Source organism: Amphiura filiformis, chromosome 16 (assembly GCF_039555335.1).
Source record: "Amphiura filiformis chromosome 16, Afil_fr2py, whole genome shotgun sequence".
Classification (NCBI taxonomy): Eukaryota; Metazoa; Echinodermata; class Ophiuroidea; order Amphilepidida; family Amphiuridae; genus Amphiura; species Amphiura filiformis.
This window is the reverse complement of record NC_092643.1, coordinates 61,786,508-61,806,166: the sequence shown is the minus strand read 5'-3', so window position 1 is coordinate 61,806,166 and position 19,659 is coordinate 61,786,508. Positions and strand designations below refer to the sequence as shown.

Genomic DNA, 19,659 nt, shown 5'->3' with positions numbered 1-19,659 from the left:
AATTTCACGTGAAAGAAGGATTGTACTTTTCTTGATTTACATGTATATTAACCAGGATACAGCAGCGACGGGACTTTGAATGCATCCGAGTCGTTTTTTAGCAGGTTACTCATATCCCGGGACTCACATGTTACTCAAGTGTTAGCAATAAGCATAGACCTACTCTAAAATGACGATTACACCATCAGTAAATTCTACCACAGTAGCTGGTGTTGTTGGTATTGTCAGTGCAATGACATTGCTAAAATACATCATGACGTCACATAGACGCATACATGTTCCAACATTGCCAAAGGTAAGATGCTATAATATTCTTACTTATTGATAAGGGGCTGTGCAACATGTGCATGTGTATTAATTTAATAATGGTCCGCCAAAATCGATGCATCAAACCTTCGATGTGTCCCTCCCTTTACCCATGCCCCCGAGCTAATGCCAGATTTTGGGACCTTGTTGTAAAACTTTTATTTTCAAGATTGTCTTATCATGCATATGATGCTAGCGGCCCGAGCTGAAAATGTTTCCATATTATCCCAGCTAACACAAAACGTTTTCGACATCATTCGCAAAAGGTTATAAAAGGTTGTCAGAAAACGTTTAAATGTCGGGTTATATAAAGGGTACATTAATAGTATAAAACGTTTTCATAACATTTGTTGGTAATTTACTGCACAGCAAACACAAATGTTTTACAGAAAACATTTAAATGTCGGGTTATATAAAGGGTATAAAAACGTTTTAATAACATTCCAAAAACATTTTTGAAAACTTGGTACAAATCATTCTAAACAGAATGTTATTTTGGGGTTGAAAAATATTTTGCAAAAAATGTTTGGCCAAAATATTTACAATAACGTTTTTAAAATGTTTTCACGACCTTTATATAACCCGACATTTAAATGTTATTAAAACGTTTTGTAAAAAACATTTTAAGAACATTTCTGAGTTTGCTGGGTGCAAATATTTTAACATAATGTTATGTAAGTGTTGACAAAATATTTGGCCAAAAATGTTTGCAAAAATAGTTTACTATGACATTTTTCGAAAACATTTTAAAAATATTATTGTAGTGTGTTTTCATACAAAACGTTTTAAAACGATTTCATGACCTTTATATAACCCGACATTTTAATGTTATTAAAACGATTTTACCTAAACCAAAACCCAAAATATAACTTATTTAAAATGTTTTAAAAACGTTTTTGTGTTTGCTGGGATATTTTTATAATAATAATGCTGTGTTTCTATGTTTTATGGCTCCATGTATTAATTTTAAAGTGTACCCCCACAAAAAAAATGCGCCAAACAATTGCTAGCCCCAAGCCCGGGCCGGCCATTTCGATCTTCCAAAAAACATAAATGGTCGCTTGTGATGAGTCTGTGATGGTGCGCAAGCAAAAGGGATCGAGGTAGAACATTTTTCTGCACAATGCCTGGGATAAATTATTGTAGCATCACAACCCCTAAACAGAAATCATAGTGTAATGTCTCATTTTAAAGTTTAAGCGTATGGGTAACAAAATCAAAAGGGGTGTTGTTTTTTATCACTTTTGGTGTTACTATTATACCATCCAGGCCGCCAATAGTTTAAAAATAACACTCCTCTATTGACTCCAAACGATGTTACTTTTAACACCCGAGTTTGTGCAGTGTACTATAATTGGAGAACATGTTCTGGTGCTAAAATGTGTAACAAAACCACATTTAAAAGTTAAAATTTGAAACCCATATCAAAAGAGATGTATTCCACAAGTTAATGAAAAATGCGGCTGGAAATTTGATTAATTATGGGTTTATTATCAGAAAATCAAAATTGCAAATGAGAAACATGTAAAAATGACGTGGGCAATTAGCGTAGCAGGATGACGATATGATGATCATGGTCTAATTTGAGGAAAATGCATTTTAAAATATATACTCGTATATACATACAAGTCTGTTATTTGGCTGTTGAAAGCTTTGTAACAAAAATCCAAAAGGCTATATTTCATGTCAGGTTAAATTTTTTGTCAGTGATGATGATTTTTTACCATCTTCTGGAAATTGGACGACATGCGACCAAATACATACCAAATGCTAAAACTGAATGCCAGACAAGGGGCGGGTAGGGTCGGGATTCAACGTAGACCCATTTTCAAGGAAATTGTTAATACCTTCTACTTTTTTCCCATTCAATTTATCAAGATTGATGTACCGCCAAAATTCAGCGACTCGGATGCCGACATAATAGTCATTGGTGGTGGTTTCACAGGGGCGACTTTTGCCGCCCGATGTGGTATGGACGGCAGAAAAGTTGTGATGATTGAGAAGAATATGGGAATAGATGACACATTCCGTGGGGAAGGTCTACTGCCCGCTGGTGTGAATACTCTAGAAACACTTGGAATGAAAGGTAAATAATATTATTATGCGAGCCTACTATAATGAAAGACAAAGATAAAAAGACTAATTTGCGTCTGACGTCATCTGTCAATCAAAGTCGAGCACGGTTTGTTTACAAGTGTCGTGATGATATGAATTGCTGAACACGGCGGTAAAACCGGACGCTTTATTGTTAATTTTGCACCTCCAAACATACAAATCATCTCAAAAGTTAGGTCTTTATATTAAGAAACTTTCTTTCGCGAAGGCACCATGTCAACAATGCCTAGAAAAGATGATTTTTGCCTGGTAAAAGTACGTAATTTTTCGCCATTCACTGTTATTCCTTTTCTCCGATCAGCACCAGATAAATTTACGCGCTAATTAACCAATCAAGGATCGTAGAGAATTGGATTGACAGTGACGTCAGACGCAAACTAGTCTTTTTATCTTTGTCTTCAATTATAGTAGCCTATATTATGCTTAAATCATTCATGGCAGTATTTTGTTTTTGGGAAAATATCAATTTACAAGGAGGGTTAGGAGACATCATCGAGTTCCTCTACAAACATTTTCAATTTCCCTGTAGTAAAACAATAATGAATGTTGGTCCCTTGAATGAAGGAGCAGAGTCCTGAACCCTGAGTCCTGAATTCCACCCAACTTGTCTATGTTTTCCTTTCGAAAATTTATTGCCATATATGTGCATAAATGTATTAAATACATCGGATATTCAAATTGTAAAATTTGTGCCTAAAAAGTGCTTTTAAAAATAATGGTTGTAATTTAATTTTGCCCTCTATTATTATTGTATATTATATTAATTTTTGCCCAATGTGATGTGATCCAGCAAACTCAGTCGGGAATATTGATTTTGAGATATAGCCAAACAAAGGAAATATTTCCTTTGCTTTCCTATTGTTTGTTTTTTAAATTCTTTATCAGTTCATATCTTTTGAACTAGTTGTCCAATTTCAATGGGGTTTTCTGCAAACTGCAAAATGTTACAACAATTGAATATGACCGACTTTATACTGACTTTGTTTGATCACATCACATATTTTATTTACTGTTGCTATGAAAGATAAAGCCATGTTAAAACATTTGTAACATAACTGAGCTTAAAATCCCCAAATCAATATATTTAGGGTTGTCTATCCTAGGAAAAAACTACTGCTTTTTCCTACCAAAACCATACTTGGGATGTATGTTACTTTGGATGAAAGAACTTAGCTCAGGGGCCACCTCAATTTTTTTCCCTTAAATCCAAGATGGTGGCCAAAATCCCACTAAAATCCCTAACATTTTACCTTCGACTTCAACGGTTAACATATGCGCGCAACAAAAAATAGGTAATTCACTAAATGTGACCCAAATGACTCATCTCAATATGACTTCCTTTGAAAAATATGATGAAATGACACAATGAGTCTATGTGTCATTATGGTCATAGTATACAAGTATTAACTCTTCAAAGTACGTGCTTGTATATATGTTCCGAACCTTGATGATCAAAATCCAGAAGCACAAAAAAAGTGCACTTGAGTCCAAGATGTAGCCCAAATTCGCGAACGGGTCATTCCATGTTAATTTAAAACGACTGAGTGTACACACAGCCTCTTGCATGTTATTCTACCACTGGTCATGGGTACCCCCCCCCCCCCGGGTGAGGTCATAAGAAAAAAATCAATTTGCCTTTTTTTGCCGAAAATTGCGTGACCTTGAGCATGTTGAGCTGAATTTGGTCAACAGTATGCCACTTTACAAAGTACCCTTTTTAGAGGACAATATCTCAGCTGTTAAGATTGCCCAATCTCAATGATTTTGCCCATGCAGGCATGACAATTTTACAACCCTATGAGTCTGATTTTGTGCCCGTGGAACAATGATAACTCACAAATGCTTTAACTGGCAAAACTAACGTACCTTGGTCTTCCACCGGACTATTAATCCCGACACCATTTTGGTGTTGTTGAACTTGTTGTTGTTTTCCGGCCGGTAGGGGTGGGTGTATGTGGGTGTGTAGGGTGGTCATTGTGGGTGAACACCTGTATGAAGGACCCCTATGTCACCAAAACAAACTTCTTCAATATTACATTCACATAGAAACAATAACAATTATTTACGAATGGACTTCGAAAATTAGACTCATATTATATGATCATGAGTCATATAAAAGAAAAGAGACTAGGGACTTCCCAGCAGATGTTTCTGTACAATATAGAGAAGACAAATTAGCATTCAAATGATTGAATATCACTCAGTGTCCTTCGTCATTGGTATTCTTGCATGGTATAGGGAAATTCTGACATTTTGTCTGCCTTAAAAATATTTAAGGCAGCCTTTTATCCCAAAAAGTATGGCATGGACTTATTATGATTTCATATATCATATTACAATTCCTACCATTTTATCAAAATATAGATGTTTTAGATGACGTGGATGGCAACATCATCACAGAATATGCTTTTCATGACATGCGACTGGGTGGTAAACCAGCAATTGTGACACTCCCGGAACCAGGAATGTTAGTTATGCGTCACAGCTCATTCGTTAGTGCCCTCAGAAATAAAGTTTTGTCCCAACAATCGTGAGTATTATTTATTTCAAAGATTTTTTGATGGGGTGACATTTCTACTCCCAATAATAATCAGCGAAGAAACTTGGTAAAACAATATTTTGGAACCGGATTATAATTGTTCGAATTCAGTTGGTCGAATTCGATGCCTTGACATTAAAGCACTTCAATTGACCGTGTTCACCATCTTTTAAACTGTTATCAGTTGTAGTTTAAGCTGAGGGTTAATAATTTTCAGATATAATTTCTTTTTAGAGTGACAGTAATAGAAGGTGTTGGAAAGGAACTTCTGAAAGAAAACGGACGTGTAGTCGGTGTCAAGTATCGACGAAAAGGACAGGATAACTTGGAGGTAAATAAATATTTCGTATTTCCTCTTTGAAAAAGAGAAGCTCATGCACGCTCGGCAAAGGTGGCAAAGGGGCAAGACGGTTAAACTTTCAAGGGGGGGCAAAATTTGACGATAATTATCAAAAATGGGCTAAAAAGCACAAAATGGCTAAAAATATTCAATATCAGGGCGCCCAGCATCCCACAGGAAGGCAAGACTTATCATAGGGAGAATCTGTTCCCTTTCCCCACCCACCTTTGACTCGAGTTGACTTGACTGATATAAATGAATTGAGAGAGTCGCCATCATGAGGAAACATACTCAGTCCTATAACAATACTGGCCCAGCAAACACAAAAACGTTATTAAAACGTTTTAAATAAGTTATATTTTGGGGTTTGGTTTAGGTAAAAACGTTTTAAAAACATTAAAATGTCGGGTTATATAAAGGTCATGAAATCGTTTAAAACCGTTTTGTATGAAAACACACTACAACAATATTTTTAAAATGTTTTCGAAATGTCATTGTAAACTATTTTTGCAAACATTTTTGGCCAAATATTTTGTCAACACTTAAATAACATTATGGTAAAATATTTGCACCCAGCAAACACAGAAATGTTCTTAAAATGTTTTTTAAATAACATTTAAATGTCGGGTTATATAAAGGTCGTGAAAACATTTTAAAAACGTTATTGTAAATATTTTGGGCAAACATTTTTGCAAAATATTTTTTCAACCCCAAAATAACATTCTGTTTAGAATGATTTGTACCAAGTTTTCAAAATTGTTTTTGGAATGTTATTAAAACGTTTTTATACCCTTTATATAACCCGACATTTAAATGTTTTCTGTAAAACATTTGTGTTTGATGTGCAGTAAATGTTATTGATGTTATGAAAACGTTTTATACCATTAATGTACCCTTTATATAACCCGACATTTAAACATTTTCTGACAACCTTTTATAACCTTTTGCGAATGATGTCGAAAACGTTTTCGCACCACATTCTAGGACTAGAAGACAATCCATACCAATATGAAACACTTACGCACTGTCATGACTGTTGACACCTTCTCTTCCGTTTTCAGAAATTAAGTTTTTACGATAAATCAAATACATTGAAAGTGCTGAAACTTGAATGCAGTTCAATTTGAGGTGATTCGCTGCGAGCGATATTTAGTGTCTATGGCGAGTGGAAAGTCGCTCACTAGAAATTGAGTTTGGGTGAGCGGTGGCGAGCGAGAGCGATCGCTCGCCTCAAACGGCAAGGCCTGGTAGCAGGCCCCACTCGTCCAGCAACGCGGCGGCTATCTTGACTACCGTTTACTGCGACGAGTGACCAAAAACAGAGACATCAACAGTTGGGGCTAGGGCTACGTGCTTTCGTTGACTACAAAAATTGTCGGTGCAATTTGACGCCCATATGTTGGTGACTCAAGTCAGAAGCACGTGCCCAACAGTTGAGTGAGTTGACGAAATATCACCCAACAAGTTCGATACTATTGCTTGCATCCAAACGCACAACGTTGTAGAATTTACCTACGATTCATCCAACATTCCATCAATCATGACTGTATTTCCCAACGTTGAGCTTATCGATGACATCAACTCCATATTTGTTAAATATTATTTAAAAGTCAAATTAATAAAAGACTTTGTATGAAAACACACTACAACAATATTTTTAAAATGTTTTCGAAATGTCATTGTAAACTATTTTTGCAAACATTTTTGGCCAAATATTTTGTCAACACTTAAATAACATTATGGTAAAATATTTGCACCCAGCAAACACAGAAATGTTCTTAAAATGTTTTTAAATAACATTTAAATGTCGGGTTATATAAAGGTCGTGAAAACGTTTTTAAAACGTTATTGTAAATATTTTGGGCAAACGTTTTTTGCAAAATATTTTTTCAACCCCAAAATAACATTCTGTTTAGAATGATTTGTACCAAGTTTTCAAAATTGTTTTTGGAATGTTATTAAAACGTTTTTATACCCTTTATATAACCCGACATTTAAATGTTTTCTGTAAAACATTTGTGTTTGATGTGCAGTAAATGTTATTGATGTTATGAAAACGTTTTATACCATTAATGTACCCTTTATATAACCCGACATTTAAACATTTTCTGACAACCTTTTATAACCTTTTGCGAATGATGTCGAAAACGTTTTGTGTTTGCTGGGGGGCTTGTGTTTAGACCGTCGGAAAGAAATATATGGGATTTGTTTCTTCATATGCCCCAAAATCTCAATTTTGATGGGGTAAAGGTAAAAGCGGATGCTTTATATATTAATGATTTAGTTGTTACTATTATAAGAAGAATTTCTTGCGAATTATACTAAATGTATATATATTCAAATAGGCACACGATAAGCAGGGGCGTCGCTAGACCAATATGATTCGGGGGTGTACAGTATGGTGTGCCGACGGAAATTTGTTGACCCAAATTTTTTTTTACCAGGACGGCGCTCAGAAATCACTAGTAACTTCTATACCATTCACAGTATGTCTATTACGTTACAACAACACAATTTCGTAACACATTAATCTGTTATGTGGCTCTCACAATTTGCCGACAATCACACATACCTTTGACTACATTTGCCGACAGTCACATGGTTTTGCCGACAGCAGTCAAATCTGACGATAAGATACTTGAGTAAACAAGAGGACCGTATTTCGTCGCACTTTACGTCAATCAAAATTGATTCTCAGAAATTCAGAATCGACGGATCGTCGTAACTTGTGTCCGCGCGCGTGCAGAATGGGTATGATTTATGGAGAATAATCTCGAGACAAAAAAAAAAAGACAGAGCTAATATGGCGGAACGTCCTCCCGGAAACCAGAGCCAGACATGACTACCCAGAGCCAATCACGCACATCCGACGGTGGAAAGAGTTCGCGTATAATTTAAGACCGAATTAAAAAGACTAGTTTGCGTCTGACGTCAGGGAAAAGGCGCGGCGTGATTGGTTGCTGACCTGCGCAGTACATCGTTTGTAGTATAGTTGACAGGACGTCATACGCAAACTAGTCTTTGAATTCGGTCTTCAATTATAACTAGTACTAGTGATATTGATAAACCAATAAATCTATAAGATAAAGTAGTGCCATAACATTACTGAATCATGGAATGGCATGATGTTTTATTGTTTCGTCAATTCGCCTTTTTGGTGATTCCCAGAATCATTTGCAAAAAAACCGTGAGTCGATGCGCACGGTGAACTGCTCATCGCCGATGATGTAATCTTGATTTCGTTCGCAAAGTATTTCAGAAATTACTAAAATGGCCTATTTAATATTTCCACAGGAGATGAGAGCCCCATTGGTTGTAGTTAGTGACGGGCACTACCCTCATCTGTCAAATGAATTTCAGACCACTTACAAACCGGTCAGCGAATCATTTGTATTGGGTCTCCTGCTCAAGGATCATGAATTTGGTGAAGGAGGTGGAAAACACAGGGCTGATATGATTGTTGGAACTTCTCACGCGCAATACACTGTATATTATTTAAATAAACATGACATTCGATCAATGGTCGTCGTGAATGGACCTACACCATCAGATTTGAATAAGTTTGTTGAGGAGAAGGTGGCTGCATTAGCTCCAGGTAATAGCACTACTATCTTAGACCTACAGATCATTCCTATAACTGGCATTTTCCTGTCGTTGATGGGGTGAACATCTATATCACACATTTATTAGATAACGAAAGCAAGGACACCATTGTTTGATACTCTCATCGACAGCAGGAAAGTGCCAATTATATGAATGGTCTATTGCGATTCCACACATTTATTGCTTGTCTTCCTGCTGCTACACGAATTGATCGGTAGTATGAGTGAAGTTAATATTTCCATTTGATGATAATAACTTTCTAATGAAAAGCCTAGTGAAATATGTAAGGGCCCCAGAGGTATAATCGGAGACTGAATAACAATCACAGATGGTAGCACAGGCCTTGCCGTCTAGATTTTAAAGGCGAGTGGCCAATCACTCGCTAGCATGATGTTAGGCGAGTCGTCGAATCACTCTCAGAGCTGAATCACTCTCTAGTATGCAGTGGTCGCACCACATTCTAGGACTAGAAGACAATCCATACCAATATGAAACAATTACGCACTGTCATGACTGTTGACACCTTCTCTTCCGTTTTCAGAAATTAAGTTTTTACGATAAATCAAATACATTGAAAGTGCTGAAACTTGAATGCAGTTCAATTTGAGGTGATTCGCTGCGAGCGATATTTAGTGTCTATGGCGAGTGGAAAGTCGCTCACTAGAAATTGAGTTTGGGTGAGCGGTGGCGAGCGAGAGCGATCGCTCGCCTCAAACGGCAAGGCCTGGTAGCAGGCCCCACTCGTCCAGCAACGCGGCGGCTATCTTGACTACCGTTTACTGCGACGAGTGACCAAAAACAGAGACATCAACAGTTGGGGCTAGGGCTACGTGCTTTCGTTGACTACAAAAATTGTCGGTGCAATTTGACGCCCATATGTTGGTGACTCAAGTCAGAAGCACGTGCCCAACAGTTGAGTGAGTTGACGAAATATCACCCAACAAGTTCGATACTATTGCTTGCATCCAAACCGCACAACGTTGTAGAATTTACCTACGATTCATCCAACATTCCATCAATCATGACTGTATTTCCCAACGTTGAGCTTATCGATGACATCAACTCCATATTTGTTAAATATTATTTAAAAGTCAAATTAATAAAAGACTTAGCCTAAAAATAATTTAAACCAACTTTTTTGCAGTGTACACCTGTGATCAAATGTTAGAAAAATAATTATATACATCTATACAGTTGTTACAAACAGTTTCCGTTTGCCTCAGAACCATTACTGAATGAAGTGCTTGTTCCTATAAAGAGGCATGGGTAGATCGCATTTGCATTGTTTTGCAGACATTCAGATTTATTTGTGTGTATTCATGATAATAACAAGTAGTATTCATGATACACATTGAAGTCGGGCAAGTATGAAACTCAGCTCAGTGTACCCACTTTTATCAGCAATAACTGCAACTTCTTCAGTTGACGGTGTACTTCGGTTATATCTATAAATGCGCTTTTATAAATGCGCACGTGACCCATGCATGGGCACGCCATGCCAAGACCAGCAAGCGTGACCAAATCCTCGTGGATTGACCACTATTCGCCACTTGCACGGTTCCGCCATTATGCACTATATGCGGGGAGACCCTCGAACTGGCAGCATACATGAAAGGAAGAATTACGTAACCTTACACAGAATGTTATATGACTGGTTCAATTCCCATTCATGTATGCTGCCAGTTCGAGGCTCTCCCCGCACATAGTGCATAATGGCGGAACCGTGCAAGTGGCGAATACAGAAAGGGATAGGAACAATAAATATCATCAACTTCAAGTATTAATTGAATTGCAAATTGCCACATTTTGCAATTCCGAATTTGTAATATGTTATCAAAAACAACATTTTGAAAGTATTTGACGACGGAAAAAAATATTCAACGACGGAAACGTTTACAATATAATCACAAAGTTCAACAAAATAGACAATTTTGCTGCACAGCAGTCTCATGTTGTTCCGCCTTTGCATTCAAATGTATAGAAAGATCACTCGCTATCTAGAAGGTCACTTTGAGACTTACTGTCTATAAGCTGTTATGGCAGCGCGGAGGTGGTCACGTGCACATTTATAAAAGCGCATTTATATAACCGAAGTACACTGGTTGAGGGCAAAACTAAGAGCTTTTTCACGTATACATACGTATATTAAGGGCGCCCTTTGTACACGGTTATTTTTAACGGTTAATTCAGGGAGTTGGTCCCCTTGCATATTTCATGAATGGATTGTGGTTCTAAAAAAGATTCTTCCAAAATAAGTTGTCAAGTGCCTACTGAAGAATTGTGGCTCTGAAAAGAACCTGACTGATCTTTGCCCTTTGAAATATTGGTGGTGGCCCTATAAGAAGTAAAAAAGGTAAATGGGGCATGGAGCGAACCTTTATATAAACAGTGAAAGAGTGCCTATCTCTCTTTCATTGGCGATTGGGCCAGACTCCGTTAAGGAGAATACACGAGGAACTGTTGATTCTTGAGAAATAATCAACGAGCGGAGCGAGTTGATTATTTTCAAGAATCAACAGTTTCGAGTGTATTCTCTGACTTAAACCATTGCTTTATACTAACAATAATATTCTCTAAAACTGTAGATTCGTAAGTTACTAGTAATAATAAATGGCGAAAGCAAACATTACGTTGTTCCACATTTGTAATTTCTTTATCTGTTGATTCGTATAATTGATATATTTACATTTACAAGGTATCTCACGCACGCAAGACTGGACACACCTGTAATTTCTATATCTGTAGATTCGTACATAATTATAATGTCCTTCAAGTGATTAGACAATCAATAGTTGTTTATACCATGCACTTCTGATGCGTTTAACAGGTCTCTATTTTGCATAACAAGGAAAATTGCCATAATAGTCACGGGTTCATATCAAATGCAGTGTTGCATCTCACCTGAAGATAGCTAGACCTGTTATGTGCTGCGTTCTGTATATTACTACACACGATTTTATTGGAGATGAAGGATGTCCTATCTTCATGATGATTTATTTGCCATATACGGAAATAATCGAAAATACTCAGAAGTAAGGATACAAAGCAATGAAACTCTTCTCCGTGAATCGAGTGTTTGGTTTAGGAACAACCTAGTCCGAATAATCAGTCCCAGAACAAAATATTAATTTCTGACATGATCGTGTTCTGGAAATTATGGAAATCATTTGTTATCTTCGTTGAAATGCATCCCGTAATCATAGTAATTTGGATAATTACAATTATTCGATGGAAGCATTCAAAGGATATATTGTTGATTCACGGGATTTGTTTTGAAGATGTCTTTCGAAAAGGGAAAAGGACCTAAACATGATTCTATATTTAGCCGAACAAAGGTAAGCACATGTCCCATTTTAAATATGTAAACAGAGGAGAAATTAGTTTTATTTGGTTGGTCTGAACCATACCTACATGTCCCTGAACTTCAGCGGCAAAAAACAAACAAACAAATAAAAAAAGAAACCACAACAAAACTTCACCGCCTTCGACGCGAAAAAGAGCCCCGACCTCAACTTCCAGCCCCCCCCCCCCCCCGAAGTCAAATGTAGTTCAATTTTAATAGCAACTTTCATTTCTCACTGATTTTGTTACAAGTTGAAGAAACAAAGATATTAGAAGCCATTTAGAACTAAAAATTCGATTTTCGAGGTTTCATATTATTATAATATTTAATTATAATAAATATTTATAATATTTAATCATTATAATATTTAATTTATCGAATAGGCCTACTGGCTACTGATCGATATACGTAAATATTCAAGCATGCCAAAATACCACCAGATGAAACAAAAATGCAGTTTGTACACGAAAGACAAATAAAAATTAAACAGAAAATAGATCTACGGTGGCTAATTACCAAACATGCACAAAACAAACAAATAAATAAACAAATAGGCCTAAATGCATTGATACAGAATGTGTATTATGTAGCAAATTTTTCTAAATAAAAAATACGTAAGCGACTGAAATGAAAAGAAAAGAAAAAGAACAGAAAAGAAAAAAAAACGACAAAAGACAAATTATTTTAATTAAAAATAAGTATAGAAAAAGAAGAACATAGGTCTATGCAAATCGTGGCGGAATAATAGATTTATGACACAAATGAAAGTGTAATGGCCGAATTACACTCAAAATGCAAATTTGCGTTGTTATTTTACATATACAATTTTGTAGGCCTATACAATTATAAAAGCTCGGTAGGCCTATTGTATAATTTTGGAAAAACGTAAGTTCAGCGCATGTACAAATAAAATATTGTATTCATTGTATATTTTAGTGTAAAATGGTTTCATATTTTTTGAATGTCGTTCATTTTATTTTATTTGTTCATGATAATGTTCCTTTTCCTATCACTTAATTTAAAACGGCCGTAATTCTATTCAATAAACTGTAGATTACATGTTTTGTACGAATCCACACTTCTCTGTACGAATCCACACCTAACTGTAGATTCGTGCAGAAAAGTGTTGATTCGTAGAAAATAATCTACAGTTTATTGAATAGACTGACGTCACAGCAATGGTTTAATTGTAATGTTGCTGTAGGGGGATCGCTACACCTCCTACACAGCGAGTATGTTACTTCCCAGCATTAAAGTGTCCTTAGAAACGAGCCACAATCAAAAACAATTTGTGGTTTAACATGATTAGTCACAAGATCAGACACTAGGCCTACCACACACTTTTTAAGATGTTCAAAAAACAAACACAATCCGTAGACAAGTTGCAATCTATCACATGTATTTCAGCATGTTCAGTTACTTCAGTATTGTTATTGTTTTCGTAGACAAGCGTCTGGCTATTTTCATGATGTAACTTACGTACCTTTCACTTGTCAGATCACATGAAAGAATCCTACCTTAGAAGCGCCAAGTCTGTTTCAAGAGTTCAGTCTGTACGAACAAAAAGCATGGCGGCAAATGTGGACAGTACTCCTGGGGTTCTAGTGTTGGGCGATGCGTTTAACAACCGACATCCTATAACTGCGTGTGGAATGACAGTAGCACTCAAAGATGTGTGCTATTGGTGGAATGCACTGTCTAATGTCAAAGATCTCAGTAAGTGTAAAGGAAAAGATATTATAGTCAGATCCGGAGGTACAGTACTTATACCGGGAAGAGGCATAATTGGGTTTGTTTGGATATGTTGGGTTTTTTGGCGAGAAATTCTCCGAAATTCCTAAGTCCTTATTTTTAGTAAAATTACCTAATTGGCATTGATTATATGGGTTATGCAGCTCGTACAGCATATTCCCGTCCTGGTATACCCGTAATCCTAATGTTGTCTGTTTTCGTTCCCGCTCACATCATATCATCACTGCGGCGGCACATTTTTGTCGCAAACCTTTGCCGCAACAACGGCAAAAGAGGTTGCGTTTGTAAGATGTAATGTATATGGTCAATTCCAGCCAAAGCGGGACAAAATTCTCTCTATGTTAACTTTCCACTTTAAAATGTCATTAATAAAGGAAATCACGTTATTGATAGAGCATATCATGTCACGTCCAATGTGCTCTCTTTGTGCATATAGGCCTTTACTAGCAAGTCATACCAGGGGACAAGTTATGATGGCTTAAATGAATTGGCGTTACCCACGAATCCAAAGATAAAGCACCATATATGTCATTGAATGTCCTTCAATCAAAATGAAATTATTACCGTTAGAAAGACGTTTGCATGATCTCTCATCATATGTAAAACGATTGAATTCCACCAAAGTTTGTGGACTCTAGAGGCCATTAAGTCAATTTGGCTAATAATTTTGTTACCCGCGTATCAAAAATAAAATGATCGTTATGAAAAATGTTAAATGAATATGCCATAAATGACTATATCATGAAACGAAGTTTCGTTCTATAATTCTGAGGTCCAAGTGATTATTTTATGCAAATACGTTTTACCCATAAAATTCCATAAATTCAAATTTGACGTTACCCACGTATCAACTGTTACCCACGAGTCCAGCAAATATAATTGCCATAACTTAAATTAACATTTAATGACTTTGGACACTGCATTTAGTTTGACAAGCGCTTAAAATTGTAAATCGTAAAAATACGTTCACCGCTTTAAAAAAGAATCTACGACGGTTTAAACTTCTGTTACCCACGAATCCCGAATAGATGCTAACCTTGAAAAACAAGGAGATTATTTATTTTAAGTTTAAATCAGCACATATTCAAGCCATGGGTATGCTATAATTTTTACAGTACTTACAGTTTATACACCTAAGAAACGCAAACCCCAAACGGTACTATAGTACTTATAGCTTTACCCACGAATTCGGCGTTACCCACGAATCCAAGGATTTACTCGTAAATTATATGTTTCTTATGCATCTTAACATTTTGAAAACATGCGAAATAGGTTCCAAAACAGTCCTGTTTAATAGCGTCCTCTTGAAGCTATACTGAAGCTGTATCATGAAGTTTTGATTGATTATCCTAAATTACCATTTTTTGGGTAAATGCAATTGGTTAGAGAAACGGGAATCATTGAAACACAATGGAGGAATAACCGCATGATGGTTTCCAACCTTCTGTAATATTTTCTATTTTGCCGCTTACCAATACATACCTTCAAATATGTGTTACCCACGAACATTTTGGTTACCCACGAATCCCTACTTAAATTATAGTTAACAATGTATTGATAGTGTTTTATTACATAGGAACTGTCAAACACGATTTAATAGAATATTGCTGCATGAAAATATGGAATGATTTTACTAAAATAATAATATAAAACTGTTTGCTCTGTCTAATTGAATTTGGCAACTTCATTATTCTCAAAATTGTTATACCCAAAATGCCATAATGAATTATTCTAAATATTCCATGTAGTTTGTATATTGATTAAAATTCATTTTAGTGCCATTGCAGCCTGAATTATTGACATACGGAAAAGTATTTTTTATTTTTATCAAAAAAAATTAATAGGAATTGCTATTTTCCAGACGCTGTTACCCACGAATCCATCCGAGATCCTCATCCTGCGACGAGATACAAAATCTAACTTTATATTTATATGAAGCATTTATTCTAATCTTTCGAAATAATACAGTAATGTTAAATGACAGCCACTTTGGAAAGAGTTCGAAGAATTGACACAATCTTAACTGTACACCTGGTTCTTTCTTAAAATTTGTAATAACCAAAATATTTCTTTGTAGATATATGTAATAAAATTCTATTTTACGTTCAAAGTCTTCACCGATTTCTAGTGCATATGAGTCACATATAAAATATTGAAAGATATTAAAGAAAGTGAAGTTTTATGGCGTCCAACAGGTGAAAAAGGCTTGAATTCGTGGGTAACATGCATATGCGCATTTAACACTTTATTTGGTCTAGCAAGAAAAGTCATTTTTCAATCCGATGGCACTTCCACCTGATGATTCACCAGATATGATCGTCTCATTTGATAAGTCTAGAATTGAAAAGGAAAACATTTTCAAAATGGCCCCCAGAGAGAATTTTGTCCCGCTTTGGCTGGAATTGACCATATATATATCATTATTATTGGATTTTGATTTTAAACTTTTGATCCAAACACAAAATATAATTCCTACCTCGAAATTTTCAGATGGCACTCCATCTTTCATCAGCGAGTGAGTGACTGTATCAGGTGAGATTTTCTTGACCTTTGACCCGATAACAGACTCGTAGACTCCTGAAAGTTTGAACCGGCCCCGGTTTTTGTTGAGAGATGGTTGGTTGGCTTTGATGTGAACTGCTTCTTTGACTCCACGTTGGAACCACCTGCTCTCTCTGTCGAGTATGCGGGGGATGTAGTATACCGGACCTGTAATGTCTTTCTTATCTGTCTTGTCCTTGGTTCAAATTTTCAGGAGTCTACGAGTCTGTTATCAGGTCAAAGGTCAAGAAAATCTCGACCTGATACAGTCACTCACTCGCTGATGAAAAATGGAGTACCATCTGAAAATTCCGAGGTAGGAATTATTTCTTTGTGTTTGGATCAAAAGTTTAAATCAAAGTCATGATTTATACCAACACAGATGAATTTTCATGATCATTATTATTGCATAAGCTTGCATTATTTAACCTTCAATACACAATGTATCAAAATAAAGTAAACGGTTTGAAAAAACACCCCGAGATTTAAAAGTTTGAGGTATTCGGTCAAAATGTTTTAATTGATAGCTGAATCTCACAACTGGCGTGTGACCATCAATTAGGACTAAGTGGTATATTATTGTCAGTTGCGCAAACTCAATTAAAATCAAAGTAACATGAAAATCACATGCTTGACCACCTTCTTTACAGTAAATGACCGTCTTAGTCTTCCATTCATGAACACCATCCTCTGTATGCAGATTTACCCGGGAGATTCACACCAGCCTGTCTGTCCAGCCAGAGGATGTCAACTTGTGTTTTTGGAGTTCATCAAGGTCTGCGGGAAGGACATGTGAAAACCTTTGGTTTCAGAAAGCCCCATTAGATGAAACCCATTAAGATCATGAAATCTTGGGACCATTCCACCTGGTACTTCAAAGCAATCACATGATTGCTAAACAATTCTGCAAGGCGTTCTATCAATTGTTGTAAAGAAAATGGTCAAAGATGTGAATTCCATTATGAAGAAAATTAAACAATTACTCAAAGCTTATTTTGCTCACCTGAGAGCTTTCGGAATGTATCAGTATTCCTTATTCACTCGGATGATGGACCGGTGAATAATAATCATGTTAATCTGAATGTGTCTTTTTTCAGCCGATGATAAAGCTATCTACGAACAAAAGCTTCACTTCCACAAGGAAAGACTAGATTGGGCGTATGCTCTAAATGTTATAGCTGAGTTTTCTAGTCGTCTTTTCAGTCTTAATGATGGTAAGATTATTGAAACAGATTACTCCCAATAAATAATGTTATTTTACCTCGAGGCTGACATTTTGAGGAATGTGAGACATTGTTTATTCCATTTTGAGGAATGTGAGACATTGTTGATTCCATGGGATATACATGACGTTAAATGACGACATCTCTCTTCACCGAAAAGGTGAATTGCTAAAGTCACCCTTATTTCTTCCTTTTGAATTTCCTACCAGAAAGCGTAATAAAGATGCAACAGTTCATGATCAAAAGTTTGCGAAGCGTACCAGAGGAAGAGAGGTCCAAACCGAATCCTGTATCTGGCTTATTTGGAGGGTATGTAGAGTGTACTGTTCAGTATTATGTTTTCAGGACCATTTTGTGGAGTGTCATAACCATTTCTAACACTTTTATCACCCCTATTGTCCACAATTTTTTATAACAAAGTTGATTAAAAGGTTGGTAACGTTATAGTGAGGCTATCATTGCCATAGGTATGATAGAGATGTTTTTGATGGTCAAAGTACGTCAACATTCGGCTTCCATATCTCTGTGCATATCATAATTTGCCAGGTGTGGAAATATATGGGGCACTGACAAATTTGTCCAAGAAGGAAGTATGAGGAAAAAATAGGAAAGATGCGATGGGACTTAAATCGTGGATAATTCAATACCCATATCTACAGTGTACGCGTGTAGCTGTAGATTATAAGATTATGCGGCAATTCGACGGAAAACAAGGTTTCACGAAGAGGAAAAATATTTTCTTTTCAGTCAACAGGAAAACACCAGTTTTCAAAAAATGTTTTTGGAACGTTAAAACGTTTATCTCTATTATATAACCCGACAATAAAACGTTTTCTGTGAAATGTTTTGTATTTGCTGGGTTACTAGTACTCACATGAATTAAATACTTAAGACACATATAAGATCATGTGTCATATACTGGGGTACCCAAAAAGGTGGTTTTGTTACATTATGATGGATTTCAAAACACTGTCTCTTGAGTATTCACAAGGCGTGTACTCAGCCGTGAAAAATGTTATTGTTTCAAATGGGGTGTCATTGTAAAGGGGAGTATTGTAGCTATCCATTGATATGCAACACGATATGAATATGTCACAAATAATTTGAGATACAGATATTTGAAAAAACTTTCCAAACTTTTGTTGAGGAGTTTATATGACCGACATCAGACTGATTTTGCTTGATCATACCACATAATTATGTTTACCCAAATGACAGTGGTAGCATAGCTGAGCTAAGAGCTGTTAAAGCAGTTTGTTGATTGCTACATTGTTGTATTGGTAGGCCTAAGTATCACTATGAAGACACAGTTCTTAAACCCTAAATGTGCTAATACATTCATAGAATGCCCATTGAATGACATAGCTACAAAATCACATATTCCACGACTTGAGTAGTTGCAAATAAAGTTATTTTGGTACATTTGCGGGATCTAATATTTCTGGCTGTTTTCTTTCACAGGACTATAACCGATCCAAAGGCCGTGAATAATATGCTTGATGGAACACTTCAGGGTACTATTCAAGAGATCTACGACACACAGCCATATCTATATGCTGTATGGGAAGCTATGAAAGTTCGGAGAAAATGGAACGCTATGATGAAAGAGATCATGGAACCTTATGCTTAAACTGACTTTAAAATGCAACAAAATCCAAACCCGACACTATTATACAAAACGGAATATATACAGTAGTGCATGTTATGTATACAATTTGAATATTTATCGAAAGCATTTCAGTATATTGACAACAGAATATTATAAGTCATATCATTATGGTTTCAAGGGACCAAAAATAGTTTAGTAAATAGGAAACAGCTTGTTTGTCACATACAGAAAACGTATGGTGTGCTTCAGGTGTTATTAATTTTTAGCTGCAAAGTTGGTGTCAGGGGC

The 19,659-nt window shown here is 36.1% G+C and overlaps 1 protein-coding gene across 1 annotated transcript; it reads left to right on the top strand.

Moving 5' to 3' along the window:
- Window positions 1-169: 169 nt before the first annotated feature.
- Window positions 170-19,392, top strand: LOC140172795 (squalene monooxygenase-like). Its single transcript, XM_072195921.1, has 9 exons — window positions 170-295; window positions 2,185-2,392; window positions 4,786-4,951; window positions 5,195-5,291; window positions 8,595-8,895; window positions 13,744-13,962; window positions 17,637-17,753; window positions 17,972-18,071; window positions 19,224-19,392. Exons 1-9 carry the CDS (start codon window positions 170-172, stop codon window positions 19,390-19,392), a joined length of 1,503 nt encoding a protein of 500 aa, XP_072052022.1.
- The last annotated feature ends 267 nt before the right edge of the window (window positions 19,393-19,659 follow it).

Excerpts from the sequence above, each read along its gene's own strand:
- LOC140172795 (XM_072195921.1), top strand. The coding sequence starts at position 170 with ATGACGATTACACCATCAGTAAATTCTACCACAGTAGCTGGTGTTGTT. Across the intron at positions 13,963-17,636 it reads GTCTAATGTCAAAGATCTCA|CCGATGATAAAGCTATCTAC; the intron begins GTAAGTGTAAAG and ends GTCTTTTTTCAG. Across the intron at positions 18,072-19,223 it reads GTATCTGGCTTATTTGGAGG|GACTATAACCGATCCAAAGG; the intron begins GTATGTAGAGTG and ends TTTCTTTCACAG.